Source organism: Lagenorhynchus albirostris, chromosome 8 (genome assembly GCF_949774975.1).
Source record: "Lagenorhynchus albirostris chromosome 8, mLagAlb1.1, whole genome shotgun sequence".
NCBI lineage: Eukaryota > Metazoa > Chordata > Mammalia > Artiodactyla > Delphinidae > Lagenorhynchus > Lagenorhynchus albirostris.
In genome coordinates, this window is record NC_083102.1 from 75,002,693 (window position 1) to 75,027,850 (window position 25,158).

Sequence of the window (25,158 nt, forward strand, 5' to 3'; positions counted from 1 at the left end):
GAGAGCTGTTAAGTCCACAGGCTCTTATACACCACGGTGAAGAGCTGCATATCTAACTCTCTAGAGGAAAAACAAAAAACGGTTTTCACAGATAACAGTTGTTACATAACCCAACTGGCATTGTAAGAAAACCTCGAGAGTTCAAAATGAGAATTGCTGTTAAAATTTTAACCCTCCGATTGGTAGATTTGGGGCCACACACTTACTCAGCTAGTTGTCAGTTTCTCTCTCAAATGAAGGTTGTGGACAGATACTACCCAAGAGCCCTTCCAGTTCACAGTTCTAGTTCTGTGACCCTTTGTGGCTGGAATTCAATTTAATGTGCCCCAAAATATTACCACCTCCCCAAATTGTGCTCCAGTTTTCCTCCCCTTTTTAAAATTATTATATTAACCATTATTATTATTTTATTTTATGTTTTTTGGCTGTGTTGGGTCTTTGTTGCTCCGCATGGGCTTTCTCTAGTTGCAGCGAGCGGGGGCTGCTCTTCGCTGTGGTGCGCGGCATTCTCACTGCGGTGGCCTCCCCTGTTGCAGAGCACGGGCTCTAGGCACGCGGCCCTCAGTAGCTGTGCCACGCAGGCCCAGCAGCCGTGGCACGCAGGCTCAGGAGTTGTGGTGCACAGGCTTAGTTGCTCCGCAGCATGTGGGATCTTCCCGGACCAGGGATCGAACCCGTGTCCCCTGCATTGGCAGGTGGATTCTTAACCACTGAGCCACCAGGGAATTCCCGTTTTCCTCTCTTTGATTTTTTTTTCTTTTTGCGGTACGCGGCCCTCTCACTGTTGTGGTCTCTCCCGTTGCGGAGCACAGACTCCGGATGCGCAGGCTCAGTGGCCATGGCCCACGGGCCCAGCCTCTCCGCGGCATGCGGGATCTTCCCGGACCGGGGCACGAACCCGTGTCCCCTGCATCGGCAGGCGGACTCTCAACCACTGTGCCACCAGGGAAGCCCTCCTCTCTTTGAATAGCAGTTCTCTGCTTGAGCTGTGTTACTCATTTCCTCAGGTACTAGAACAGAAAGCCGTCGTTGCTGATGTCTGGTTCTACTTGCATGTGCTAATAGGAAAGGATGTGTGTGGTGGCTGTCTGTGACCTGCGCACCCTTCCCATAAGTTGAGCAGTGCTGTATGAAAACTGCCCAGCTTCAACTTCCAGGAGGCCTAAACACCTTCATGGAGGAATGGTTTCGCTGTCAGCTGCCCGCATCTCTGGGTGCATATCGTGTCTGTCTTTACTTGGCCACCTGACAAAAGCAGATCTTTGTGCATTTCAGATCATACTGGTCCCAAGTTTGACATCGATATGCTGGTTTCACTTCTGAGGCAAGAAAATGCCAGAGACATTTGTGTCATCAAGGTTCCTCCAGAAATGAAATATACAGATTACTTTGTAATTGGTAGTGGAACTTCTACTCGACACTTACATGCCATGGCCTACTACATTGTGAAAATGGTAGGATGCTTTCTTTTTCTTTGGAACCTTTAACTTAATGGAATAGTGTCAATGCATCAGGCGGAAGAGCAACATTTAAAAACTAAACCCTAAGATTATATAAGAAGCCCAGATTTTTAGAATTTGCATGAGTGTTTTATGTTCTTTGATAGTGAACGTTATGGGGACCAATATCTAGCCTTAGTGGGTCAAGATATTTTACATTCTTGTCTCTTGTAACAAGAAAAATAATACAAAAAAAAATTACCTGAGGCAGGCTAGAAGACAGTATAACCCAGAGGGATTTCTAGAGCAAAACTGTCCAGTGTGACACCCACTAGCCCCATGTGGCTATGTAATTATAAAATAAAACTAAAAATTCAGTTCTTCAGTTGTACTAGCCACATTTCAGGTGCTTGGTGGCCACATGTGGCTAATGGCTACCATACTGGACACAAATATAAAACATTTCCATAGTTGCAGAAACTTCTATTGGATAGTGCTGGCCTAGAGTTTAATTCAAATGTTTGAGCATGTCCAGTGTTCCCAGGCACGGTGCTGGGTATTGGGAAGACAAAAATGAAAAGATTTAGTTCTTACCCTCCAAATTCACAGGTCTAGTTGAGGAAAGAGAAGGAAGTTCATTTTCCAACTAGACTGAATAGGAATCAGAATGAGGAAGAAAGCGTACTTGGAAGCTGATTCTGATACCACTCTAGAGGGGAACATACTTCTTTCACCCTGTTGAAAATTGGTCAGAGAGGGAACAGTTAAGACCAAAAGAATAGCTGGGATTGCCTAGAGAGGGGTGGTAAAATAAGGGGACTGAGAACAAAACCCTGGTGCTACATGGCAGAACAAAGGCAGAACAAACAAAGAGGGGGTAGTTGGAGAGTAAGAGAACTAGGGGGGCATGGAGAAGTTAAAAGGCAGGATCCTAGGGTCTCTGTCAGATGTAATAGTAAGACAGAGTAAGTAAGACTTAGAAGTGACCATTGGACTTGGAGATATAAAAAGAATGAGAGGTTTTTCAGAGAAAGTTTCTGTGGAAGAGCAAGGGAGGGGAATTTAAATTCCTTTTGCAAAAATTTTAGATGAGGGAGAAAAATGCAAGGTCAAGAAAGTTTTGTTCTTGTTTATGGTAAAATATATGTTACAAAACTGAACATTTTAGCCATTTTTAGGTGTACAGTTAAGTGATGTTAATTACATTCACATTGTTGTGCAGCCATTACCACTATCCATCTCGAGAACGTTTTTCTTTTTTCATCTTGCAAAAAACTCTGTACACATTAAACAATAACTTCCCATTCTTCCTTCCCCCAGCCTCTGGCGTCCCCCATACTGCTTTCTGTCTCTGTGAATTTGACTACATTAATAAGTACCTCCTTGAGTGGAATCATACTAATTTTCCTTTTGTGACTGGCTTATTTCACTTAGCATAATATTTTTCAAGGTTCATCTGTGTTGTAGCATGTGTCAGAATTTCCTTCTTTTAAGACTGATTATTTTAGTGTATGTACATACCACATTTTATCTTATTCACCCATTGGTGGGCATTTGGGCTGCTTCCACCTTTTGGCTATTGTGAATAATGCTGCTATAAACACGAGTGTAGAAATACCTGTTCAGATCCCTGCTTTTAATTTCATAAGTGGAATTGCCAGATCATGGTAATTCTGTGTTTAATTTTTTGAGGAACCATCACACTTTTACACAGTAGTTGCACCACTTTACATTCCCACCAGCAGTGCACAAGGGTTCCAATTTCTCTACGTCCTCACCAGTTGTTATTTTCTGGTTTGTTGATAATAATTGATAGTAATCCTAATGAGAGTGAAGTGGTACCTTGGTGTGCTTTTGAGTTGCATTTCCCTAAATTAGTGATGTTGAGCATCTTTTCTCATGGTTATTAGCCATTTGTGTATATTTGGAGAAATGCCTATTCAGGTCCTTTGCCCATGTTTTAATCGAGTTTTTTTTTTTAATTGTGAAGTTGTAGGAGTTCTCTGTATATTCTGGATATAAATCCCGTATCATCTATGTGATTTGCAAATATTTTCTCCCATTCTGTAGGTTGCCTTCTTACTCTGTTCATTGTGTCCTTTAATGCACCAGAGTTTTAAATTTTTCTCCTGTTGCCTTTGGTCTCATATCCAAGAAATCATTGTGAAATCCAATGTCATGAAGCTTTTCTACTGTGTTTTGTTTTTCTTTTTTTTGGATTACTTTATGTTTTTATTTTTTTGAATTTTAGAATTTTATTTTTTTATACAACAGGTTCTTATTAGTTATCCGTTTTATACATATTAGTTTCTATATGTCAAACCCAATCTCCCAATTCATCACACCACCACCTGCCCCCTCCACTTTACCCCCTTGGTGTCCATACGTTTGTTCTCTACATCTGTGTCTCTATTTCTGCCCTGCAAACCAGTTCATCTGTACCATTTTTCTAGATTCCACATATATGCGTTAATATGCAATATTTGTTTTTCTCTTTCTGACTTACTTCACTCTGTATGACAGTCTCTAGATCCATCCATGTCTCTACAAATGACCCAATTTCGTTCCTCTGTATGGCTGAGTAATATTCCATTGTATATATGTACCACATCTTCTTTGTGCATTCGTCTGTCGATGAGCAATTAGGTTGCTTCCATGTCCTGGCTGTTGTCAGTAGTGCTGTAATGAACATTGGGGTGCATGTGTCTTTTTGAATTATGGTTTTCTCTGGGAATATGCCCGGTAGTGGGATTGCTGGGTCATATGGTAATTCTATTTTTAGTTTTTAAGGAACCTCCGTACTGTTCTCCATAATGGCTGTATCAATTTACATTCCCACTAACACTGCAAGTGGGTTCCCTTTTCTCCACACCCTCTCCAGCATTTGTTGTTTGTAGATTTTCTGATAATGCTCATTATAACCAAAGTGAGGTGATACCTCATTGTAGTTTTGATTTGCATTTCTCTAAAAATTAGTGATGTTTAACATCTTTTCATGTGCTTCTTGGCCATCTGTATGTCTTCTTTGGAGAAATGTCTATTTAGGTCTTCTGCCCATTTTTGGATTGGGTTGTTTGTATTTTTAATATTGAGCTGCATGAGTTGTTTATATATTTTGGAGATTAATCCTTTCTCCGTTGATTCGTTTGCAAATATTTTTTCCCATTCTGAGGGTTGTCTCTTCGTCTTGCTTGTAGTTTCCTTTGCTTTGCAAAAGCTTTTAAGTTTAATTAAGTCCTATTTGTTTATTTTTGTTTTTATTTCCATTACTTTAGGAGGTGGATCAAAAGAGATCTTGCTGTGATTTATGTCAGAGAGCGTTCTTCCTATGTTTTCCTCTAAGAGTTTTATAGTGTCCACTCTTACATTTAGGTCTCTAATCCATTTTGAGTTTATTTTTGTGTATGGTGTTAGGGAGTGTTCTACTTTCATTCTTTTACATGTAGCTGTCCAGTCTTCCCAGCACCACTTATTGAAGAGACTGCCTTTTCTCCATTGTATATCCTTGCCTCCTTTGTCATAGATTAGTTGACCATAGGTGCATGGGTTTATCTCTGGGCTTTCTATCCTGTTCCATTGAGCTATATTTTTGTTTTTGTGCCAGTACCATACTGTCTTGATTACTGTAGCTTTGTAGTAGAGTCTGAAGGGAGTCTGATTCCTTCAGCTCCATTTTTTTCCCTCAAGACTGATTGCTTTGGCTATTCGGAGTCTTTTGTGTCTCCATACAGATTTTAAGATTACTTGTTCTAGTTCTGTAAAAATGCCATTGGTAATTTGATAGGGATTGCATCGAATCTGTAGATTGCTTTGGGTAGTATAGTGATTTTCACAATATTGATTCTTCCAATCCAAGAACATGGTATATCTCTCCATCTGTTTGTATCATCTTAATTTCTTTCATCAGTGTCTTATAGTTTTCTGCATACAGGTGTTTTGTCTCCCTAGTTAGGTTTATTCCGAGGTATTTTATTCTTTTTGTTGCAATGGTAAATGGGAGTGTTTCCTTAATTTCTCTTTCAGGTTTTTCATCATTAGTGTGTAGGAATGCAAGAGATTTCTGTGCATTAATTTTGTATCCTGCAACTTTACCAGATTCATTGATTAGCTCTAGTAGTTTTCTGGTGGCATCTTTAGGATTCTCTATGTATAGTATCATGTCTTCTGCAAACAGTGACAGTTTTACTTCTTCTTTTCCAATTTGTATTCCTTTTATGTCTTTTTCTTCTCTGATTGCCATGGCTAGGACTTCCAAAACTATGTTGAATAATAGTGGTGAGAGTGGACATCCTTGTCTTGTTCCTGATCTTAGAGGAAATGCTTTCAGTTTTTCACCATTGAGAATGATGTTTGCTGTGGGTTTGTCATATATGGCCTTTATTATGTTGAGGTAGGTTCCCTCTATGCCCACTTTCTGGAGAGTTTTTATCATAAATGGGTGTTCAGTTTTGTCAAAAGCTTTTTCTGCATCTATTGAGATGATCATATGGTTTTTATTCTTCAATTTGTTAATATGGTATATCACATTGATTTGTGTATATTGAAGAATCCTTGCATCCCTGGGATAAATCCCACTTGATCATGGTGTATGGTCCTTTTAATGTGTTGTTGGATTCTGTTTGCTAGTATTTTGTTGAGGATTTTTGCGTCTATATTCATCAGTGATATTGGTCTGTAATTTTCCTTTTTTGTAGTATCTTTGTCTGGTTTTGGTATCAGGGTGATGGTGGCCTCATAGAATGAGTTCGGAAGTGTTCCTTCCTCTGCAATTTTTTGGAAGAGTTTGAGACGGATGGGTGTTAGGTCTTCTCTAAATGTTTGATAGAATTCACCTGTGAAGCCATGTGGCCCTGGACTTTTGTTTGTTGGAAGATTTTTAATCACAGTTTCAATTTCATTACTTGTGATTGGTTTGTTCTTATTTTCTATTTCTTCCTAGTTCACTCTTGGAAGGTTATACCTTTCTAAGACTTTGTCAATTTCTTCCAGGCTGTCCAATTTATTGGCATAGAGTTGCTTGTAGTAGTTTCTCAGGATGGTTTGTATTTCTGTGGTGTCTGTTGCAACTTCTTTTTCATTTCTAAGTTTATTGATATGAGTCCTCTCCCTCTTTTTCTCCCTTTTTTTGGCTAGTGGTTTATCAATTTTGTTTACCTTCTCAAAGAACCAGCTTTTAGTTTTATTGATCTTTGCTATTGTTTTCTTTGTTTCTGTTTCATTTATTTCTGCTCTGAACTTTACGATTTCTTTCCTTCTGCTAACTTTGGGTTTTGTTTGTTCTTCTTTCTCTAGTTCCTTTAGGTGTAAGGTTAGTTTGAGATTTTTCTTGTTTCTTGAGGTAGGCTTGTATTGCTATAAACTTCCCTCTTAGAACTGCTTTTGCTGCATCCCATAGTCTTTGGATCTTCATGTTTTCGTTGTAATTTGTCTCTAGGTATTTTTTCATTTCCTCTTTGATTTCTTCAGTGATCTCTTAGTAACGTATTGTTTAGCCTCCATGTGTTTGTTTTTTACGTTTTTTTCCCTGTAATTGATTTCTAATCTCATAGCGTTGTGGTCAGAAAAGATGCTTGATATGATTTCAATTTTCTTAAATTTACTGGGGCTTGAATTGTGACCCAAGATGTGATCTATCCTGGAGAACTGTCCGTGTGCACTTGAGAAGAAAGTGTAATCTGCTGTTTTCGGAGAGAATGTCCAAAAATATCAGTTAAATCTGTCTGGTCTATTGTGTCATTTAAAGCTTGTGTTTCCTTATTAATTTTCTGTTTGGATGATGTGTCCACTGGTTTAAGTGAGGTGTTAAAGTCCCCCACTATTTTTGTGTTACTGTCGATTTCTTCTTTTATAGATGTTAGCAGTTGCTTTATGTATTGAGGTGCTCCTCTGTTGGGTGCATATATATTTATAATTGTTATATCTTCTTCTTGGATTGATCCCTTGATCATTATGTAGTGTCCTTCCTTGTCTCTTATAACATTATTTTATTTTATTTTATTTTATTTTTTACCCCTTTATAACTGTATAGTGATCTTATTTGCCTCTTGTTAGTTTTAGCTTACAGTCTATTTTGTCAGATGTAAGTGTAGCTACCCCTCCTCTCTTTCTATTTTTATTTACATGGAATGTATTTTTCCATCACTTCACTTTCAGTCTATGTGTGTCTGTAAAGCTGAAATGAATCTTTTGTAGGCAGCATATGGTTGAAATTTTTTTTTTAACATCTTTATTGGAGTATAATTGCTTTACAATGGTGTGTTAGTTTCTGCTTTACAACAAAATGAATCAGTTATATATATACATATGTTCCCATATCTCATCCCTCTTGCGTATCCCTCCCTCCCACCCTCCCTATCCCACCTCTCCAGGCCATCACAAAGCACCGAGCTGATCTCCCTGTGCTATGCGGCTGCTTCCCACTAGCTATCTGCCTTACGTCTGGTAGTGTTTATATGTCCATGCCTCTCTTTCGCTTTGTCACAGCTTACCCTTCCCCCTCCCCAACATTCTTTATTTTAAAGTTTATTTTATCTGATATGAGTATTGCTATTCCAGGTTTCTTTTGATTTCCATTTGCATGGGATATCTTTTACCATCCCTTCACTTTTCACTCTGTATGTGTCCCTAGGTCTGAAGTGGGTCTCTTGTAGACAGCATATATATGGGTCTTGTTTTTGTATCCATTCAGCAAGCCTGTGTCTTTTGGTTGGAGCATTTAATCCATTCATGTTTAAGGTAATTATTGATATGTATGCTCCTATGACCATTTTCTTAATTGTTATGGGTTTGTTTTTGTAGGTCCTTTTCTTCTCTTGTGTTTCCCACTTAGAGAAGTTCCTTTAGCATTTGTTGTAGAGTTGGTTTGGTGGTGCTGAATTCTCTTTTGCTTCTCTGTAAAGCTTTTGATTTCTCCATCAAATCTGAATGAGATCCTTGCTGGGTAGAGTAATCTTGGTTGTAGCTTCTTCCCTTTCATCACTTGAAATATATCATGGCACTCCCTTCTGGCTTGTAGAGTTTCTGCTGAGAAATCAGCTATTAACCTTATGGGAGTTCCCTTGTATGTTATTTGTCATTTTTCCCTTGTTGCTTTCAATAATTTTTCTTTGTCTTTAATTTTTGTCAGTTTGATTACTATGTGTCTCGGTGTGTTTCTGCTTGAGTTTATCCTTCCTGGGACTCTCTGTGCTTCCTGGACTTGGGTGGCTATTTCCTTTCCCACGTTAGGGAAGTTTTCGACTATAATCTCTTCAAATATTTTCTCGGGTCCTTTCTGTCTCCTCCTTCTGGGACCCCAATGATGCGAATGTTGTTGCATTTAATGTTGTCCCAGAGGTCTCTTAGGCCGTCTTCATTTCTTTTCATTCTTTTTTCTTTATTCTGTTCCATGGCAGTGAATTTCACCATTCTGTCTTCCAGGTCACTTATCTGTCTTCTGCCTTGGTTATTCTGCTATTGGTTCCTTCTAGTGTATTTTTCATTTCAGTTATTGTATTTTTTATCTCTGTTTGTTCGTTCTTTAATTCTTCTAGGTCTTTGTTAAACATTTCTTGCACCTTCTCGATCTTTGCCTCCATTCTTTTTCCGAGGTCCTGGATCATCTTCACTGTCATTATTCTGAATTCTTTTTCTGGAAGGTTGCCTCTCTCCACTTCATTTAGTTGTTTTTCTGGGGGTTTATCTTGTTCCTTCATCTGGTACATGGCCCTCTGCCTTTTCATCTTGTGTCTCTGTGGATGTGGTTTTTGTTCCACAGGCTGCAGGATTGTAGTTCTTCTTGCTTCTGCTGTCTGCCCTCTGGTGGAAGAGGCTATCTAAGAGGCTTGTGCAAGTTTCCTGATGGGAGGGACTGGTGGTGGGTAGAGCTCAGTAAAACTTTAATCTGCTTGTCTACTGATGGGTGGGGCTGATTTCCCTCCCTGTTGGCTGTTTGGCCTGAGGTGACCCAACACTGGAGCCCACCCGGCTCTTTGGTGGGGCTAATAGCAGACTCTGGGAGGGCTCACACCAAGGAATACTTCCCAGAACTTCTGCTGCCAGTGTCCTTGTCCTCACAGTGAGCCACAGCCACCCCCTGCCTCTGCAGGGGACCCTCCAACACTAGCAGGTAGGTCTGATTCAGTGTCCTATGGGGTCACTGCTTCTTTCCGTGGGTCCCAATGCGCACACTACTTTGTGTGTGCCCTCCAAGAGTGGACTCTGTTTCCCCCAGTCGTGTTGGAGTCCTGCAATCAAATCCCACTAGCCTTCAAAGTCTGGTTCTCTAGGAATTCCTCCTCTTGTTGCCGGACCCCCAGGCTGGGAAGCCTGGCGTGGGGCTCAGAACCTTCACTCCAGTGGGTGTACTTCTGTGGTATAAGTGCTCACCAGTTTGCGAGTCACCATCCAGCAGTTATAGGATTTGATTTTATTGTGACTGTGCCCCTCCCACCATCTCATTGTGGCTTCTCCTTTGTCTTTGGTTGTGGGGTATCTTATTTGGTGAGTTCCAGTGTCTTCCTGTTGATGATTGTTCAGCAGTTAGTTGTGATTCTCGTGCTCTTGCAAGAGGGAGTGAGCGCACGTCCTTCTTCTCTGCCATCTTGAACCAATCTTATCCACTGTGTTTTCTTCTAAGAGTTTTATAGTTTTAGGTTTCGTGTTTGGGTCTTTGGTATTCAGTTAGTTTTTGTAGATGGTGTCAGGTAAAGACTCCAGCTTCATTCTCTTGCATGTAGATAATCTAGTTTTCCCAGCACCATTTGTTGAAAGGACTGCCTTTCCCTATTGAATGGACTTGGCACCCTTGTTGAAAAATCATTTGACCATATGGGCTCTTTGTTTTGTTCCAGTGGTCTATAAGTTTATCTTAATCACTGTTTTGATTACTGTAGCTTTGTAGTAAGTTTTTAAATCAAGAAACTTGAGATCTTCAACTGTGCTCTTCCCTTTCAAGATTGTTTTTGGCTATTTGGGGTCTCTTTAGATTACATATAAATTTTAGGATGGATTTTTCTATTTCTACAAAAAAAAAGTCACTGGGATTTTGATAGAGATTGATTGTATTGAATCTGTAGATAAAGTATTAACGATATTGTGTTCCAATTCATGGATACAGATTATTGTATTTCAGTGTACGAGTCTTGCTTCCATGGTTATGTTTATTTCTAAGTATTTTATCCTTTTTGATTCTATTGTAAATAGAAATATTTTCTTTTTTAAAAAAATTAATTTATTTATCGATGGCTGAGTTGGGTCTTCGTTGCTGCACACAGCCTTCCTCCGGTTGCAGTGAGTGGGGGCTACTCTTCGTTGTGGTGTGTGGGCTTCTCATTGCGGTGGCTTCTCCTGTTGTGGAGCACAGGCTCTAGGTGCATGGGCTTCAGTAGCTGTGGCATGCAGGCTCAGCAGTTGTGGCTCACAGGCTCTAGAGCCGCAGGCGCAGTAGTTGTGGTGCACGGGCTTAGTTGCTCTGCGGCACGCGGGATCTTCCTGGGCCAGGGCTCGAACCCGTGTCCCTTGCGTTGGCAGGCAGATTCTTAACCACTGCGCCACCAGGGAAGCCCTAGGGTTTTCTATGTATAAAGAGCATGTCATCTGCAAATTGAGACAATTTTATTTCTTCCTATCCAATTTTGTTACTTTTTTCTTTCGTTTTCCCTTGCCATGGCTAGAACTTCCAGTACTGTGTTGAGTAGAAGGTGGCAAAAGTGGGCATTCTTGTGTTGTTCCTGATCTGAGAGGAAAAACTTTCAGTTTTTTGCCATCAAGTATGATGATAGCTAATCTCCATGGGCTCTTCATGTATGGCCTTTATTACCTTAAGGTAGGTTTGGTTTTTTTTTTTTTGCTTATCTCTGTTGAGTTTTTATCATGAAAGGGTATTGAACTTTGTCAAATGCTTTTTCTGCATAAATTTGAAATGATCCTGTGGTTTTCGTCTTTCATTTTGTTAATGTGGTTTATTACATTGATTTTTTTAAATTAATCTATTTTTGGCTGTGTTGGGTCTTTGTTGCTGTGCACGGGCTGTTTCTGGTAGTGGCAAGTGGGGGCTACTCTTTGTTGCAGTGTGCAGGCTTCTCATTGCGGTGGCTTCTCGTTGCGGAACACAGGCTCTAGGCGCGTGGGCTTCAGTAGTTGTGGCGCGTGGGCTTCAGTAGTTGTGGCACGTGGGCTCAGTAGTTGTGGCTCATGGGCTCTAGAGCATAGGCTCTCGTAGTTGTGGCGCATGGGGTTAGTTGCTCCATGGCATGTGGGATCTTGCCAGACAAGGGCTCGAACCCATGTCCCCTACATTGGCAGGTGGATTCCTAACCACTGTGCCACCAGGGAAGTCCCTACATTGGTTTTTTCATGTGGAATCATCCTTACGTTCCAAAAATAAATCATATATAATTTTTTGAATGCAGTATTGAATTAGGTTTGCTAGTATTTCATTCAGGAGTTTTCCATCAGTATTCATCAAGGATATTGGCCTGTAGTGTTTTCTTATAGGGTCTTTGTCTGGTCTTGGTATCAGGTTAATGCTACTCCCATAGAATAAGTTAGGAAGTGTTCCTGCCTCTTCAGTTTTTTGGAAGAGTTCTAGCAAAATTTGATGTGAGCTTATGTTTAAGTATTTGGTAGAATTCACCAGTGAAGAAGCTGTGTGGTCCAGGGCTTTTCTTTGTTGGGAGGTTTTTTTCCTTCCTTCTTCTCTGTGTGTTCTTTTCTCTATACCCCACCCTTTCATTTGAGATACAATTGTGTTGGGAGGTTTTTGATTAATGACTCAATCCTGTTGCTATTATTGAATAGGGCTATTCATACTTTCTGTTTCTTCATGATGCAGTCTTGATAGGTTGTGTGTTTCTAGGAATTTGTCCATTTATTCTAGGTTTTCCAGTTTGTTGTGTCTCTAATGTCTCCTCACTCATTTCTGATTTTAGTTATCTGGGGGTTTATTGATCAATTTTGTTGATCTTTTTGAAAAATGAAATCTTGGTTTCATTGATTTTTGTCTATTTTGTTTTAATTTGGTCATTGACTTCTTCCTTCTGCCAGCTTTAAGTTTAATTTGTTCATTTCCTAGTTCTTTTTATTTTATAATACTTATTGGACTATATTTGATTTACAATGTTGTGTTAGTTTCAGGTATACAGCAAAGTGAATCAGTTATACATACATCCACTCTTTTTTAGATTCCTTTCCCATATAGATCATTACAGAGTATTGTGTAGAGCTCCCTGTGCTATATACAGTAGGTCCTTATTAGTTATCTATTTCATATATAGTAGTGTGTATGTATCAATCCCAATCTCCCAATTTGTCCACCCCTGCCCACCCCCACTCCCCACTTTTCCCCCCGGTAACCATAAGTTTGTCTTCTAAATCTATGACTCTATTTCTGCTTTGTAAATAAGCTCATTTGTACCATTTTTTTTTAGATTCCACATATAAGCGATATCATGATACTTGTCTTTGTCTGTCTGACTTCACTTAGTATGATAATCTCTAGGTCCATCCATGTGCCTGCAAATGGCATTATTTCTTTCTTTTTTATGGCTGAGTAATATTCCATTGTATATAGGTACCACGTCTTCTTTATCCGCTCCTCTGTCAATGGACATTTAGGTTGCTTCCATGTCTTGGCTATTGTAAATAGCACTGCAATGAACATTAGGATGCATGTGTCTTTTTGAGTTATGGTTTTCTCTGGATATATGCCCAGGAGTGGGCTTGCTGGATCATATGGTAGTTCTATATACATCTATATCTATATATCTATCTATATCTTTATATATCTATCTCCCTTAAGGTAGGTTTTTTGACCATGCCGCATGGTGTGCAGGATCTTAGTTCCCCACCCAGGGATTGAAGCCACACCCCTGCAGTGTTAACCACTGGACTGCCAGGGAAGTCTCTCATATGGTAGTTCTATATTTAGTCTTTTGAGGAACCTCCATACTGTTCTCCATAGTGGCTGTACCGATTTGCATTCCCACCAACACTGTAGGAGGGTTCCCTTTTCTCCACATCCTCTCCATCATTTATTTATTTATTTATTTAAATTAACTTTTATTGGAGTATAGTTGAGTTACAGTGTTGTTAGTTTCTGCTGTACAGCAAAGCGAAATCAGTTATACATATATCCACTCTTTTTTAGATTCTTTTCTCATATAGGTCATTACAGAGTATTGAGTAGAGTTCCCTCAATACTCATTAGTTCTTACAGTCGGTTCTTATTAGTTATATATTTTATATATAGTATCTACAGTATATGTCTATCCCAATCTCCCAATTTATCCCCCCTCCCCCCCCAGATAACCATAAGTTTGTTTTCTATATCTGTGACTCTATTTGTTTTGTAAATAAGGTCATTTGTACCATTTTTTTAGATTCCACATATAAGTGATATCATATGATATCTGTCTCATTTACTTCACTCAGTATGATAATCTCTAGGTCCATGTTGCTGCAAATGGCATTATTTCATTCTTTTTTATGGCCGAGTAATATTCCATTGTATATATGTACCACATCTTTATCCACTCCTCCAACTATGGACATTTTCAGTTGCTTCCATGTCTTGGCTTTTGTAAATAGTGCTGCAGTGAACATTGGGGTGCATCTGTCTTTTTCACTTATGGTTTTCTCTGGATATATGCCCAGGAGTGGGATTGCTGGGTCATATGGTAATTCTATTTTTAGTGTTTTAAGGAACCTCCATATTGTTCTCCATAGTGGCTGTATCAATTTACATTCCCACCAACAGTGCAAGAGGGTTCCCTTTTCTCCACACCCTCTCTAGCATTTATTATTTGTCGATTTTTTGATGGTGCATTTCCTAGTTCTTTAAGGTATAAATTCATGTTGTTGATTTGGGAACTATTTTTTTCATGTAAGCACATACAGCTATAAATTTCCTTCTTACTGCTGCTCTCACTGCATTCTATAACTTCATTTGTCTCAAGATATTTTCTAATTTCCCTTGTGATTTCTTCTTTGATCAGTTTAAGGTAATAAAACAGTTGATTTCCACATATTTGTGGATTTTCTAGTTTTGCTTCTGTTGATTTCTAGTTCATTTCATTGTGATCAGAAAACATACTTTATATGAGTTTAATCTTTGAATTTATTAAGACTTGTTTTGTTGCCTAACATATGATCTATCTTGGAGAATGTTCCATGTGCACTTGAGAAAAGTGTGTATTCTGCTGTTGTTGGGTAGAATGTTCTGTTAATGTCCATTAGGTTCAATTGGTCTGTAGTGCTGTTCAAGTTCTCTATTTCCTTATTGATCCTCCATCCATTAATGCAGATGGGGTATTGAGTCTGCTATATTACTGGGTTAGTTCTGATTTTTGGTGCATGTTTCTAATTGTTATGTCATCTTGGCTGGTTGACCCTTTTATCATTATATAATGTCCTTGTCTTGTAATAGTATTTTTTTCTAACATTAGTATATTTGTTGTTTTAGACCATTCATGGAATCTGCTGGGAAAAGAGATTATGGGATGATAAAATCCCATTAACATTGTCATGAAAGTAGATGAGATGGAATCATTAAAACTGAGAAGACTAGCCTTAAAACAGGAAGGCAGCATCTGTCTCCCCTGAGAGGGAAAGGAAGCTGGGATGGACAGAAGGGATGATGTATGTGAGAAGTGGATACTGAGAGAGTTTAGGCCTGCCTCTGAGGCACCTTGGTAAATGAGTGAGTTGGCCCTGTCAGAAGGGTTTGGGAAGGAGGATTCAGGAGACAGGTGTAGGAGGTGGGTAGGATTTAAGGGGGAAAAAAGTTTCCGTATGTTTATAGTAAGGGGCATGGTGTAGCTGTGAGGAATGAATAAGTTAGTTGCCAAATTAAGACCAAGAAAAATACCCCCAGACGCTCAATAAGAACAGAGATTTCCCCTATCCTCTTCCCCTTTAATATGTGATCTGTTTTTTTTCAGTACAAATACCTGAAACGTAAAAGTGAGCCTCATGTTAAGATCGAAGGGAAGGACACAGATGACTGGCTCTGTGTGGACTTCGGTAAGTTATTTTGGCACATTCTACAGATAAATATTTGATATTGCACTAATCTTGAACTGTTTTCAGTTGTAAAAGGATTGAGATCTGTGTTTCTCCACATACATTTTTCTTTTTAACTTGAGAATTTTATTTTTTTATACAGCAGGTTCTTATTATCTCCACATACAATTTTTGAAGTGTGTCTAAAATAAGTTTTCTTATAACTTAGTTGGTCTTATTCACATGTGAAATCCTCATGTCACATGGTATGTATGTAAGTTGCCATACAGGTCAGAAAGCTGGTGGAGAACAGGATGGATAACATGGGAGAAATCCCCTAGTGGTGGTGGAAGGCACCTTGGGTACACATAACCTTGGCCTTAAGTAACTCAGATAAGGTGAAGGGCATTCTAGGCACAGGGAAAGACAAGAGCAGAGGACTAGAATTTTGAAAAGATTTAACAAATTTGGGTATTAATACATACATAGTTTCAAAGTATTTCCCCAAAAGATAGTTAATACAAAGGGAAAAACAGTAACTGAAGAACTGTGAGGGTCTGAGATTTTATCTTACGTGTAAGCTAACAAGTTAGTCAAGGTTTGATGAAGCACAGTTTGTTACTCAGCAACAGCAGTAGCCAGCATCAAGCACCATTTTTGCACCAGGGTCCCTGAGCAACACAGGACCAGATGACACCTGTGAAGTTCTAAGAGAAGAGCCCTGAGATGAGGGTATCTACATCTTTTATAATGGGCAGGAAGCAGGCCTGCATTTGCTCTGGTGGAAAACACTTTTTCGGCCAAGGCTGTATGTCAGGGTTTCTCAGCCTTGCCACTATTAACATTTTTGGCCAGGTAGTTCAGGTGCTGAGGAATATTCTGTGCCTTGTAGGATGTTCTTCCCTTCTCCACCCCCCCAACTGTGAACATCAAAAATGTCCCTTATTGAAAACCACTGCTGTAAGCATACTTGTGCTTTGATCCAGAGGGAGACAGTTCTGAGAATATTTGCCAACATCCTTAAAAATATAGTCCAGAACAAAAGCCTGTCAGTGTTTTGCTCACAGGCTGTGCAGACAGTCCTTGGAGGACTGTCTCCCAAGCAAACCCCATCACGAGTAATGTTACATATTGATATCATAAACCTCCTGTATGATGCACTGAGAAAAGCACAGCGTCACTTCTGTGGTATTTTTGCTGGATGGTGTCCACAATTTGCATTTCTAACAAGTTCTCAGGTAATGCTAATCTGGGGTTCCCACTTTGAGAACCACTGTTCTAACTGTCACAGGTTTGTGAGATCACAAGTGTAAAAGCAAATGAACTGCTTCTTCATTGTAAGTCTTATCTGTCCTTGATAGGCAGCATGGTGATTCATTTGATGCTTCCAGAAACCAGAGAAACGTATGAATTAGAGAAATTATGGACCCTTCGTTCTTATGATGACCAGTTAGCTCAGATAGCACCTGAGACCTTACCTGAAGACTTCATTCTTGGAATAGAAGATGACACTTCATCTCTGGCTCCTGTGGAGTTTAAATGTGAATAAAATGGTATGAACTGCTTTAGTCATTTCAGATTTGGATTGAGTCACTTATAAACCCTGCCTAGCTGGTTGTTGTCAAAACAAGTCTTATCTGTGGACACTAATCCTAACCGACACATGGAGATTGTAGGTAAGTGAGCTAATTCTCACACTGTGAATCAGTACATTCAAACTAAAATTAATATATTGTTTTTGTTCCTGAGATCTCAGCAGGATTTCCTGGAAGTTGCATTGGCCCCTGTGTTTTACTTGAGCTCTCTGCTCAGAGTTTATTTTTATTTTATTTTTTGCTGACAAAGCAAGAGACTTTTTTGGGAAGGGGCACCCAGGTGGAGAGCAGGAGGGTAAAGGAACCCAGGAGGACTGCTCCACCACATGGCTCACAGTCTCGTGTTTTATGGGAATGGGGTTAAGTTTCTGGGTTGTCTCCGGCCAATCATTCTGACTCGGGGTCCTTCCTGGTGGCACACGCATTGCTCAGCCAAGGTGGATTCCAGTGAGAAGGATTCTGAGAGGTTGGCAGGACGTATAGACTGAAGTCTCCTCTCTCCTTTTGACCTTTCCTGAATTCTTCCAGTTGGTAGTATCTTGTTAGTTCTGCATTCCTTACCAGGACCTCCTGTTTAAGATAACTCATGCAAGTGGTTACTATGTTGCCTGGCCAGGGCGGGCAGTTTCAGTGTTTCCCCTAACAACTCCTCCCTGAGAGACTTCATACTCAAGATAATTCTTGGGAATTGGAGTGGAGGTCTCTTTCTTCTGTAACTACTTCCTGCTGAGAGTTGGCATAGTCCTGCCTAGTAGAGTAGAAGTCTCTCTCTACCTGATCTAAATTGAGGTATTCTGTGCCCAAAACTGGCATTCATCCTTGTAGTAACAGCAGTTTAGTTGAAACTGTTGGACCCTGTGGGGGATGAACCTTGTAAGCAGTTGAAACAGACAAGGGCCAAACAGGAGGCCTAACAGGATGGTCATCACCAGGCCCAGAAAAGGCAGGCAAAATTTGGGGTGAGGGCTGCAGGGTGTGTGACTTTCTTCTTCTGATCGATTGGTAGTGACGTAACAGGACAATGCTCCAGGAATCTTGGCACTCAGCCTGAAGTTACCATCCTCACCTGGGTGGGGGCCTTAGTTCCTGCAGAACTCAAAGATATTGTTATGCATACTCCTTGAGGTGGAACCAGGACCCTGCCCCAAGGCTGTACCACTAGTTGACAGCTCCTCCCCTGTTTTTGCATCCCCTCCCTTCCCTGATTAGCAACTGTTTGAATCTGCCCTTTGGAACTCAGGGAAGGTCAAGGAGGAAGGTCAAGGAGGCTGAGTGAAGCCTATATCCTACAAACAAGAAACAGGGGACACAGAAAGGACACAGTGCTGGCCACTTCCTGCTACAATAGGGCATAGTCCTGTCTCAATTTGGAGAATAGACACTGGACTGGAAATATTTCTGATTCCCGATTCCTGGATCTGAGTCTTGTATGATTAAAATCTTAATCCCTTGGTCTGCCATTTTGGTGTAACAGACCCAATCAGAAGTAGCTGGAGGAGTGACAATTGGATTTTAATAGGGAAAATAAACGTCATCTCTTTTCAGGAGAATAAGCCTGAAACACAGTCTGGACCTGGTGCTTTGGGGAGACTTGTAGCCAAGTAGCCAGTTGTCTAGTTTTATTGAGGTAGGTTTTAACTTTTAATGTAGTATTAACACATAGGTAACAGGTGCTATTGGTCATCAAACATGTCTCTTCTTTTTGTTAAATGTATGATCTAAAGCAATTCCGTTGTCTAAAAATGTAAGTTACGGGCTTCCCTGGTGGCGCAGTGGTTGAGAGTCCGCCTGCCGAGGCAGAGGACACGGGTTCGTGCCCTGGTCCGGGAAGATCCCACATGCCGCGGAGCGGCTGGGCCCGTGAGCCATGGCCGCTGGGCCTGCGCGTCCGGAGCCTGTGCTCCGCAACGGGAGAGGCCACAATAGTGAGAGGCCCGCGTACCGGGAAAAAAAAAAAAAAAGTAAGTTACAAGAGGAGACCTTTAAAAAAGTAAGGTTGCAGTTATCAGCTGCCAGCAGACATTATTTTGAGAACGGCTGGTGGCATCCAAGTCTGACACAGCTCAGAAAACTCAGGTTCTTAGCAATACAAGGATTTGCCTGAAATCACACCCACAGTGTCATCTAGTTATTTCTTGGATGTCTTAAACCATAGCTACTCCATTTTGACTCTTAATTGTAATATTCCCCTTAATAGCCAAAGCAGATGTCACCATTAATGATGTTAGTGTTTCTCTAGGTATGAGAAGAGCAAGAATCTGGCCCATAAAATCTTCTCCTGAAAATATCTATCTATCTGAAGGCCTGTTCTGCCAGTTTTTCCCAGAGTGCCTCATTCCTGTTCTCCACTCTGAACTCCTTTTCAGGGGGTGTTGAAGGTCAGCAGCTGCAGTGGCTTGTGATTTAATCTTTGTAGAGGCAGACAGCAAGTGCCAATGGCGAGTGCCAATTTCCAGTCAGTAGGGCCCCTTCATGGTCATAAAGTTGACCATGGTTTGGGGGGCATTTCATTCCACAGTGCTAGGAATGCTCATTCCCAGGCCTAGCAAAGTGTTTTCCGAGTTTAAATCTTATTCTGTAGAACAGTATAGCCAAAAATTTTAAAAAATATATAGCAGAAAACATAACCACCCCACTGGTCCTGTAACGTAAAACCTTTAGTTCTCAGTTCATATGCAACAGTATTATCTAGGTTCACAGTCAGGACATTGGTAGATAGTGGTGCCTACCTTGAGATTGACATAGCCTTACTAAAAATCTAAGTTTACACTTTGACCAAATTCAGGACAGTCACATTAATTTGAAAAGCCAAAAATACATAAAGCCAAAAATACATACTACACAGCAGGCTGCACCTGATAATGAAACACTTTATTCTGCATCAAGGTATCTGGAAAATGAAGCTGCATTTGGGGCACGTTACAGATGAGGAATGATCCATACGTGGTGAGTACAAAACTCAATTACAACAGAATTATTTCCTAGTATTACCAGATACTCCATTACCAATGCTTAATTGAAAGTAAAACATGATTTGCCACACTAGAAGGCTAGAAGTGAAACATGACAGAATTTAAACAGGCAGATAATAAATGTAGCACCTATCTGTATTTAAAAAAAAAAAAGTTGGAAAAATCAAATACTGAGGAAGAGCTCTGGCCTTAAGCACATTTTACCCAAAATCCAACCAGAAAGCCAGTCCATTACTTTTTTTTTTAAAGCAATTCATTGTATGGAAGAAAATGATGAATGCTAGATGAATTCAGTGACAAAAAGGGCACTTTTTGGCTAAAACTACAAAATAAACTGATTTTCTGAAAACATTTAGTAAAACATTTCAAGTCATTTTCAAAATGTTTAAAGGATACAGTGATCTTCAGAAAAACTTACCTAGTCTGTAGAAATTCATCTTGAAATACAAATGAAGCAAAATGATTTAAGGGTTATTATATATGCCCTTCAGGTCAGTATAATATAACGACTGTGATCATTTAATGAACAAAAGAAACACAATTCTGAGAGCAGTGTGGCCTTGGAGACCACCCACACCCACATAACTGTACATACCAGGCTTTGCCATCAAGGTAGGAAATGGGCGAATGCGTTCAGTATCAAAGGTCAAATGTATTATTATATCACAGTCATTCAAATTATATTCCAAAAGTTGTTCTTGTATTTTTCTACCTTTTGACTTATTTTCAAATAACTGGTTGCAGAGAATACAGAAATCCTGCTGCAATTTATGTAATATTCTAGGTGGCCTTTCATTCTTCTTGATTTATCATTGCTTAAAATCTTCAAAATAGCTTAGTGTGAGGCTCATGACAGTGCCTGGCACGGGGAGATGTAGCCTTTTTATTGCCTTTAAACACTGTCACACCGTCTGACTGCCCCATTGGTCTTCACAAAGCAATTCTTTTGGGGTCTGCTCCAAGCATAGACCAACTGGTCTGAAATATATTGGCAAACTAAGCATCCTGTAAGGCAAGCTGAAGCTTTCTTCTTGCCAATCAATTTAAAGTTCACAGGAGCTGCATGTCTCCATAGATACACTTGCTTTAGGTAGTGATAGTCAAAAGCACAAAGCATTTATGCATTCAATCACATAGCCAAACAAAAAAACCCTGAAGTCTCCTGAAGCCATTTATTAAAACTAGCCGTTCCAAAACCTCCTGCAGCCACTTTGCTCTGTTAGTACCATCAAAAACTTCCCTACCATAAACAAAAAAATAAATGGTATTTGCTGCTCTCCAAATATAGGCACTGCTCCGTATCACTGAACGTTTACTGGATTTTCCAACTAATAACTGTCAAAAGCCTCAAAAAACCTGAAATTAATTTTCCAGCTTTACTGTCACCAGCCAGAAGTAAAATTTTTTTCTCAGTTATTTGCCTGTTAGCTAATTTTATTTTTTAAAAAACAGTTGGACTTATCTTTATAAAGTATATAAAATTTTCAGAAAAAAACAAAACAATTTTGCTTTCATTGCATTACTGAATACCTGAGGTAGTTGAGTAAAAATGCACATTTAATACCCCTGCCAACACCATTCAGCACTTCCCTTAGGTTATTTGTGTTAGTGTTAGATAAAACTGAGAACAGTTTCTCTATGCTAACAGCTTAATATTTAAGTTCTTGTAATAATCCTATTCTGATCCAATTTTAACAATTGGACATAGGAGCAATCTATTTTTATTTACTTGATGAATTTAGTAAATGCACCATTAAGCCAATTTCTGGCATTATGGGGGAATGAATATTAAGAAAAATTAGAATATTTGTTCTACTGAGAATACAACAAAAGGGAAGTGCAGAGCTCCTCTCTTTCCCTCCCTCACCCCCTAATTTTTTTCTTTTTTTAAAGCTGGGTGTCATACATTTCAGAGAGCATAAAGTATACATTCTCACAGAGACAGGAGTTCGAAAGTTGCCTGGTCCTCAGAAACAACCGGCTAGGTAAAAACTTGTGCATGTGATTCTGGATAGGGGTTCAGCGCCCGTCTGTTGGTTAAGCAATCTGTCTTTGGTTTGGCATCTGCCTCTGTGGTGGGCTGTCTCCTGAGCCTTCACTTCCGTCTTGACTGAGGTGGTCCACTTTGCAGAGCTTTCTGCTGTTGGTGCTGCTTTACCTGAGTCAGAATTTCCTGAATTTTTCTCTGGGCAACCTGCAGTAGGAGAGAGCTTTGAAATTTCTACCTGATCAAGTATGACCAAAAGTTAATTTACTCTTCCATTTCAACAACTTCAAATTGAAACTTATTTGAAGATTAAAGATACATACTTATTAGTTTCTCCTAGCAGAGTCTCTGAAATCACCTGCTTAAAGGGGGATTAAAAGTGTTAAGCACCAAGCAGCCTGAAATATTTATATGACATGGGGACACGCATGGGAGGAGGATCACTCAGGAAGAAGGAAGAAGCAGAAGAGCTCACTTATCACACTAGAGCCCACTTGCCTGGCAAGCATAGAAGTGACCAGTTATTTTGACCACCACTTGGTCATTCTCATCAGGCGTCTGGTCACGAGGGACAACAACTTCTGCGCTTGACAAATTCTGGAGCTCATTCACCTGAAGGAGATAAACACAAATCATGTTAAGTGGAGTTGTTCTTTTTTTTTTTTAATTACCATTTCCTTACTATGTAACCAAAATACTGAGCTTTGGCTTTATATTTATAATCTCATCTAATAATACTAATAATTCTATCCGTTTACTAGTATTGTCCCCATTTCAAGGTAATTAAAACTAAGCCTTAGTGAAAGAAACTGACTCGCCCACAGTTGCATAAGTTAATGACAAAACCAGATTCAACCCCTGAAAATCTGATTCCAAAATACACACTTTCAATCACTTCAGAATTGTAAATAGCTTTGAAAATGACTTGGAAGTTTTATGTGTTAGAAACTGGAAACCATTTGCTTTTTTCAGTTACAGAGGTATAAGTTATAAATGTAGATGAAATTTTTTAAAGTTTCTTTTCATGTCATTAAGTGTTTGCACAATAAAAGTAGAAAGCTGATGTATAACAACAGAAAATGCAAAATGCCCCTTATAAATATGAGACAGTTCTCCCATACAAAGTGGTCTGAAAGAGAGGCACTGCTTTCACTGGTAGCTGACACCAACACCCAGGAGGAACAAAGGCAGTCTTCTCCAAACCTTGGCCCAGACGGTCCTGCTTTTTATAAGTTAGCCAAAATTTAGGGACTTGGAACTCCTAAGTACCTTTCAACGCTTTCCCTTTCATACCACTGCACAGGTTTTGCTGAAGTACTTGCCGTTTTGCCTCCTTTTCCAATAACTCTGCCAGCAGCAAAGGATGGCACTCTGATGTGAGCTTCAAGTTTCACCTCTTCTTTAGGACTAACAAAGTTTTCTTCTTTAATTTTTCCATAAATTCTTCCCTGAGCCTACAGATGAGAACATATCTCATCAGTGTCATTCATGAAGGAAATGCAAAAAGGTCCATTAACTTTAAAGATGGCCCGGATCCACTGGAACAGACCTTTGCAGTGATACATCTGCATTTGATAGATTGTGGAACGTTGCACAAGAGGTGGAAAAGTAAGGAAGTCCTAGAAAAGGTTGACAACAATAATAACTATACATCACAGATGAGGCAATTGAATGATTGATAAAATAAGATTAAACCATATTCTTCTGACAAAAACGGTTAAAGGCAATAAGTTAGCAGTCAGCCGAACTAAAATTTTTGCAAATGACCATTTGCTCTCCAGTCTTGAAAGGTAAAACCTCTCCTGTTGTCAATAAGATAGTAACTGCGTTTTTCTTGAGTAAAAGGGACTGCAGAGGAACTACAGAGCCACCTATGCGAGGCTCACAAGAAGCCAAGCCGCTGTCTAAATGGGCCAGCGAGGAATTTTCTAGTTAAACATTTCTTCATCTTAGCCAGATGGTTTCTACTTCGACTAAGGCTACAAAATCAAGTTAACATACACATCTGACAGTTATAGTCAAACACATCCTGTCACTTGCTGCATACAACTAGAAGTTATACATAATAAACCTCTCCTATTATGTACAACCATTAATTTGCTCTGGTATACACCAAAGGAAAAAGAAGTCAGAGTTGGTTTCATCTGACAAGCTGCCACAGCAGAGAACAAAAACAAAAGTACCGAACACGTTTTCACTGGTGTAGAAATGATAATAAGATCATTTTAGGGGGTTACAGAAAAAAAAAAAAATCCATCTTAGTACCCTGTCTTCCATTCATCCTCAGTCTCAGGCCACAGATGTAGCTATCAACACAAAGGACACAACGGATATACATTGTCCTCCGAAACAAGCTCTTGAATTCATAAGAAAAAATATGGGTTAGGAGGTTTACTATTACTTAGATGTCTAAAATAAAATAATTTATTTGTTATTATCACTGATCACATAAATGACATTTAAGCATTATAGCTTTTCTTAAATGTCCCATTTAAGACAACTGAACAATACAGGCATAGGAGGATACAGGGAAACAAACTCTGAATTCCCCAGCATACAAGCATTATGAAAACTGCAAGATAGTTAATTCCATTTATAGAATAATAAGACCATAATTGATGTTTGTATTTATCTTTTAGTATTTCAAACTAAAAGTGACTGTCTCTGTAAGTCTGGGATAGGAAGCAATTTTCAGCATCTCTGAGTTTTGATCTGAACTGCCTGGACCACAAGGCTGGTATGAGGAAGTAAATTTCTTGACCCAAGTTTGAGGCTAGCCAACTGTACCCCACATCTCAAAGCACCTCCTTTTGTTTCCTGTTCTTCCTGTAAATGAAGTGAAAAAAGCTTCCCATTTTTAGTGAAAAATAGAGGTCAAAGAAAGTGATGGTTTAAAAGGAGGGAAGAAGTGGGCACTTGTTAACTTAGCCACATTTTAGAGCTAAGAGAAGTAAGGTTAAAGAGTTATCCTGTTAACACAGCTGCTAAGTGGTAGGAACAACACAGGAGGTTTGGATAAATTGCACTGAATTGAGTAGCTGCTTTTACCTATGACAAACAAGACACCCTACTGAGTTTATGAGAGAAATCACATACTCAAAGGTATACGTTTGTGAATTTGAGGCTCTGGCAGGGTCTTAGTCTGATTCATCCCAAGTCTGCTCAGCAGCACCACCAGCACATTT

At 39.6% G+C, this 25,158-nt stretch overlaps 2 protein-coding genes across 6 annotated transcripts in view; one reads left to right on the forward strand and one right to left on the reverse strand.

Annotated features, from left to right (window-relative positions):
• Positions 1-25,158, forward strand: part of MALSU1 (mitochondrial assembly of ribosomal large subunit 1) — a 30,633-nt gene that overhangs the window by 792 nt on the left and 4,683 nt on the right. For 2 of the 4 annotated variants that reach the window (XR_009542011.1, XR_009542012.1), the window contains exons 2-6: positions 1,276-1,454; positions 15,359-15,440; positions 16,781-16,972; positions 19,381-19,452; positions 19,901-19,960. Coding sequence is in view for 2 of the 4 variants with exons in the window: in XM_060157158.1 (XP_060013141.1) it covers positions 1,276-1,454; positions 15,359-15,440; positions 16,781-16,968 (449 nt within the window). In the remaining 2 variants the exon portion in view is untranslated. Of the gene's footprint in view, positions 1-1,275; positions 1,455-15,358; positions 15,441-16,780; positions 16,992-18,559; positions 19,453-19,900; positions 19,961-25,158 lie in introns of those variants that run through there. The other 2 variants (XM_060157158.1, XM_060157157.1) reach the window with 2 other exon arrangements.
• The window catches only part of IGF2BP3 (insulin like growth factor 2 mRNA binding protein 3), a 137,492-nt gene continuing 134,415 nt past the window's right edge, over positions 22,082-25,158 (reverse strand). For both annotated transcript variants that reach the window (XM_060157156.1, XM_060157155.1), the window contains 3 exons: positions 23,296-23,427; positions 22,472-22,585; positions 22,082-22,180 (listed from right to left, as the gene is read on the reverse strand). In XM_060157156.1, the coding sequence (XP_060013139.1) occupies positions 22,082-22,180; positions 22,472-22,585; positions 23,296-23,427 (345 nt within the window). The remainder of the gene's footprint in view (positions 22,181-22,471; positions 22,586-23,295; positions 23,428-25,158) is intronic.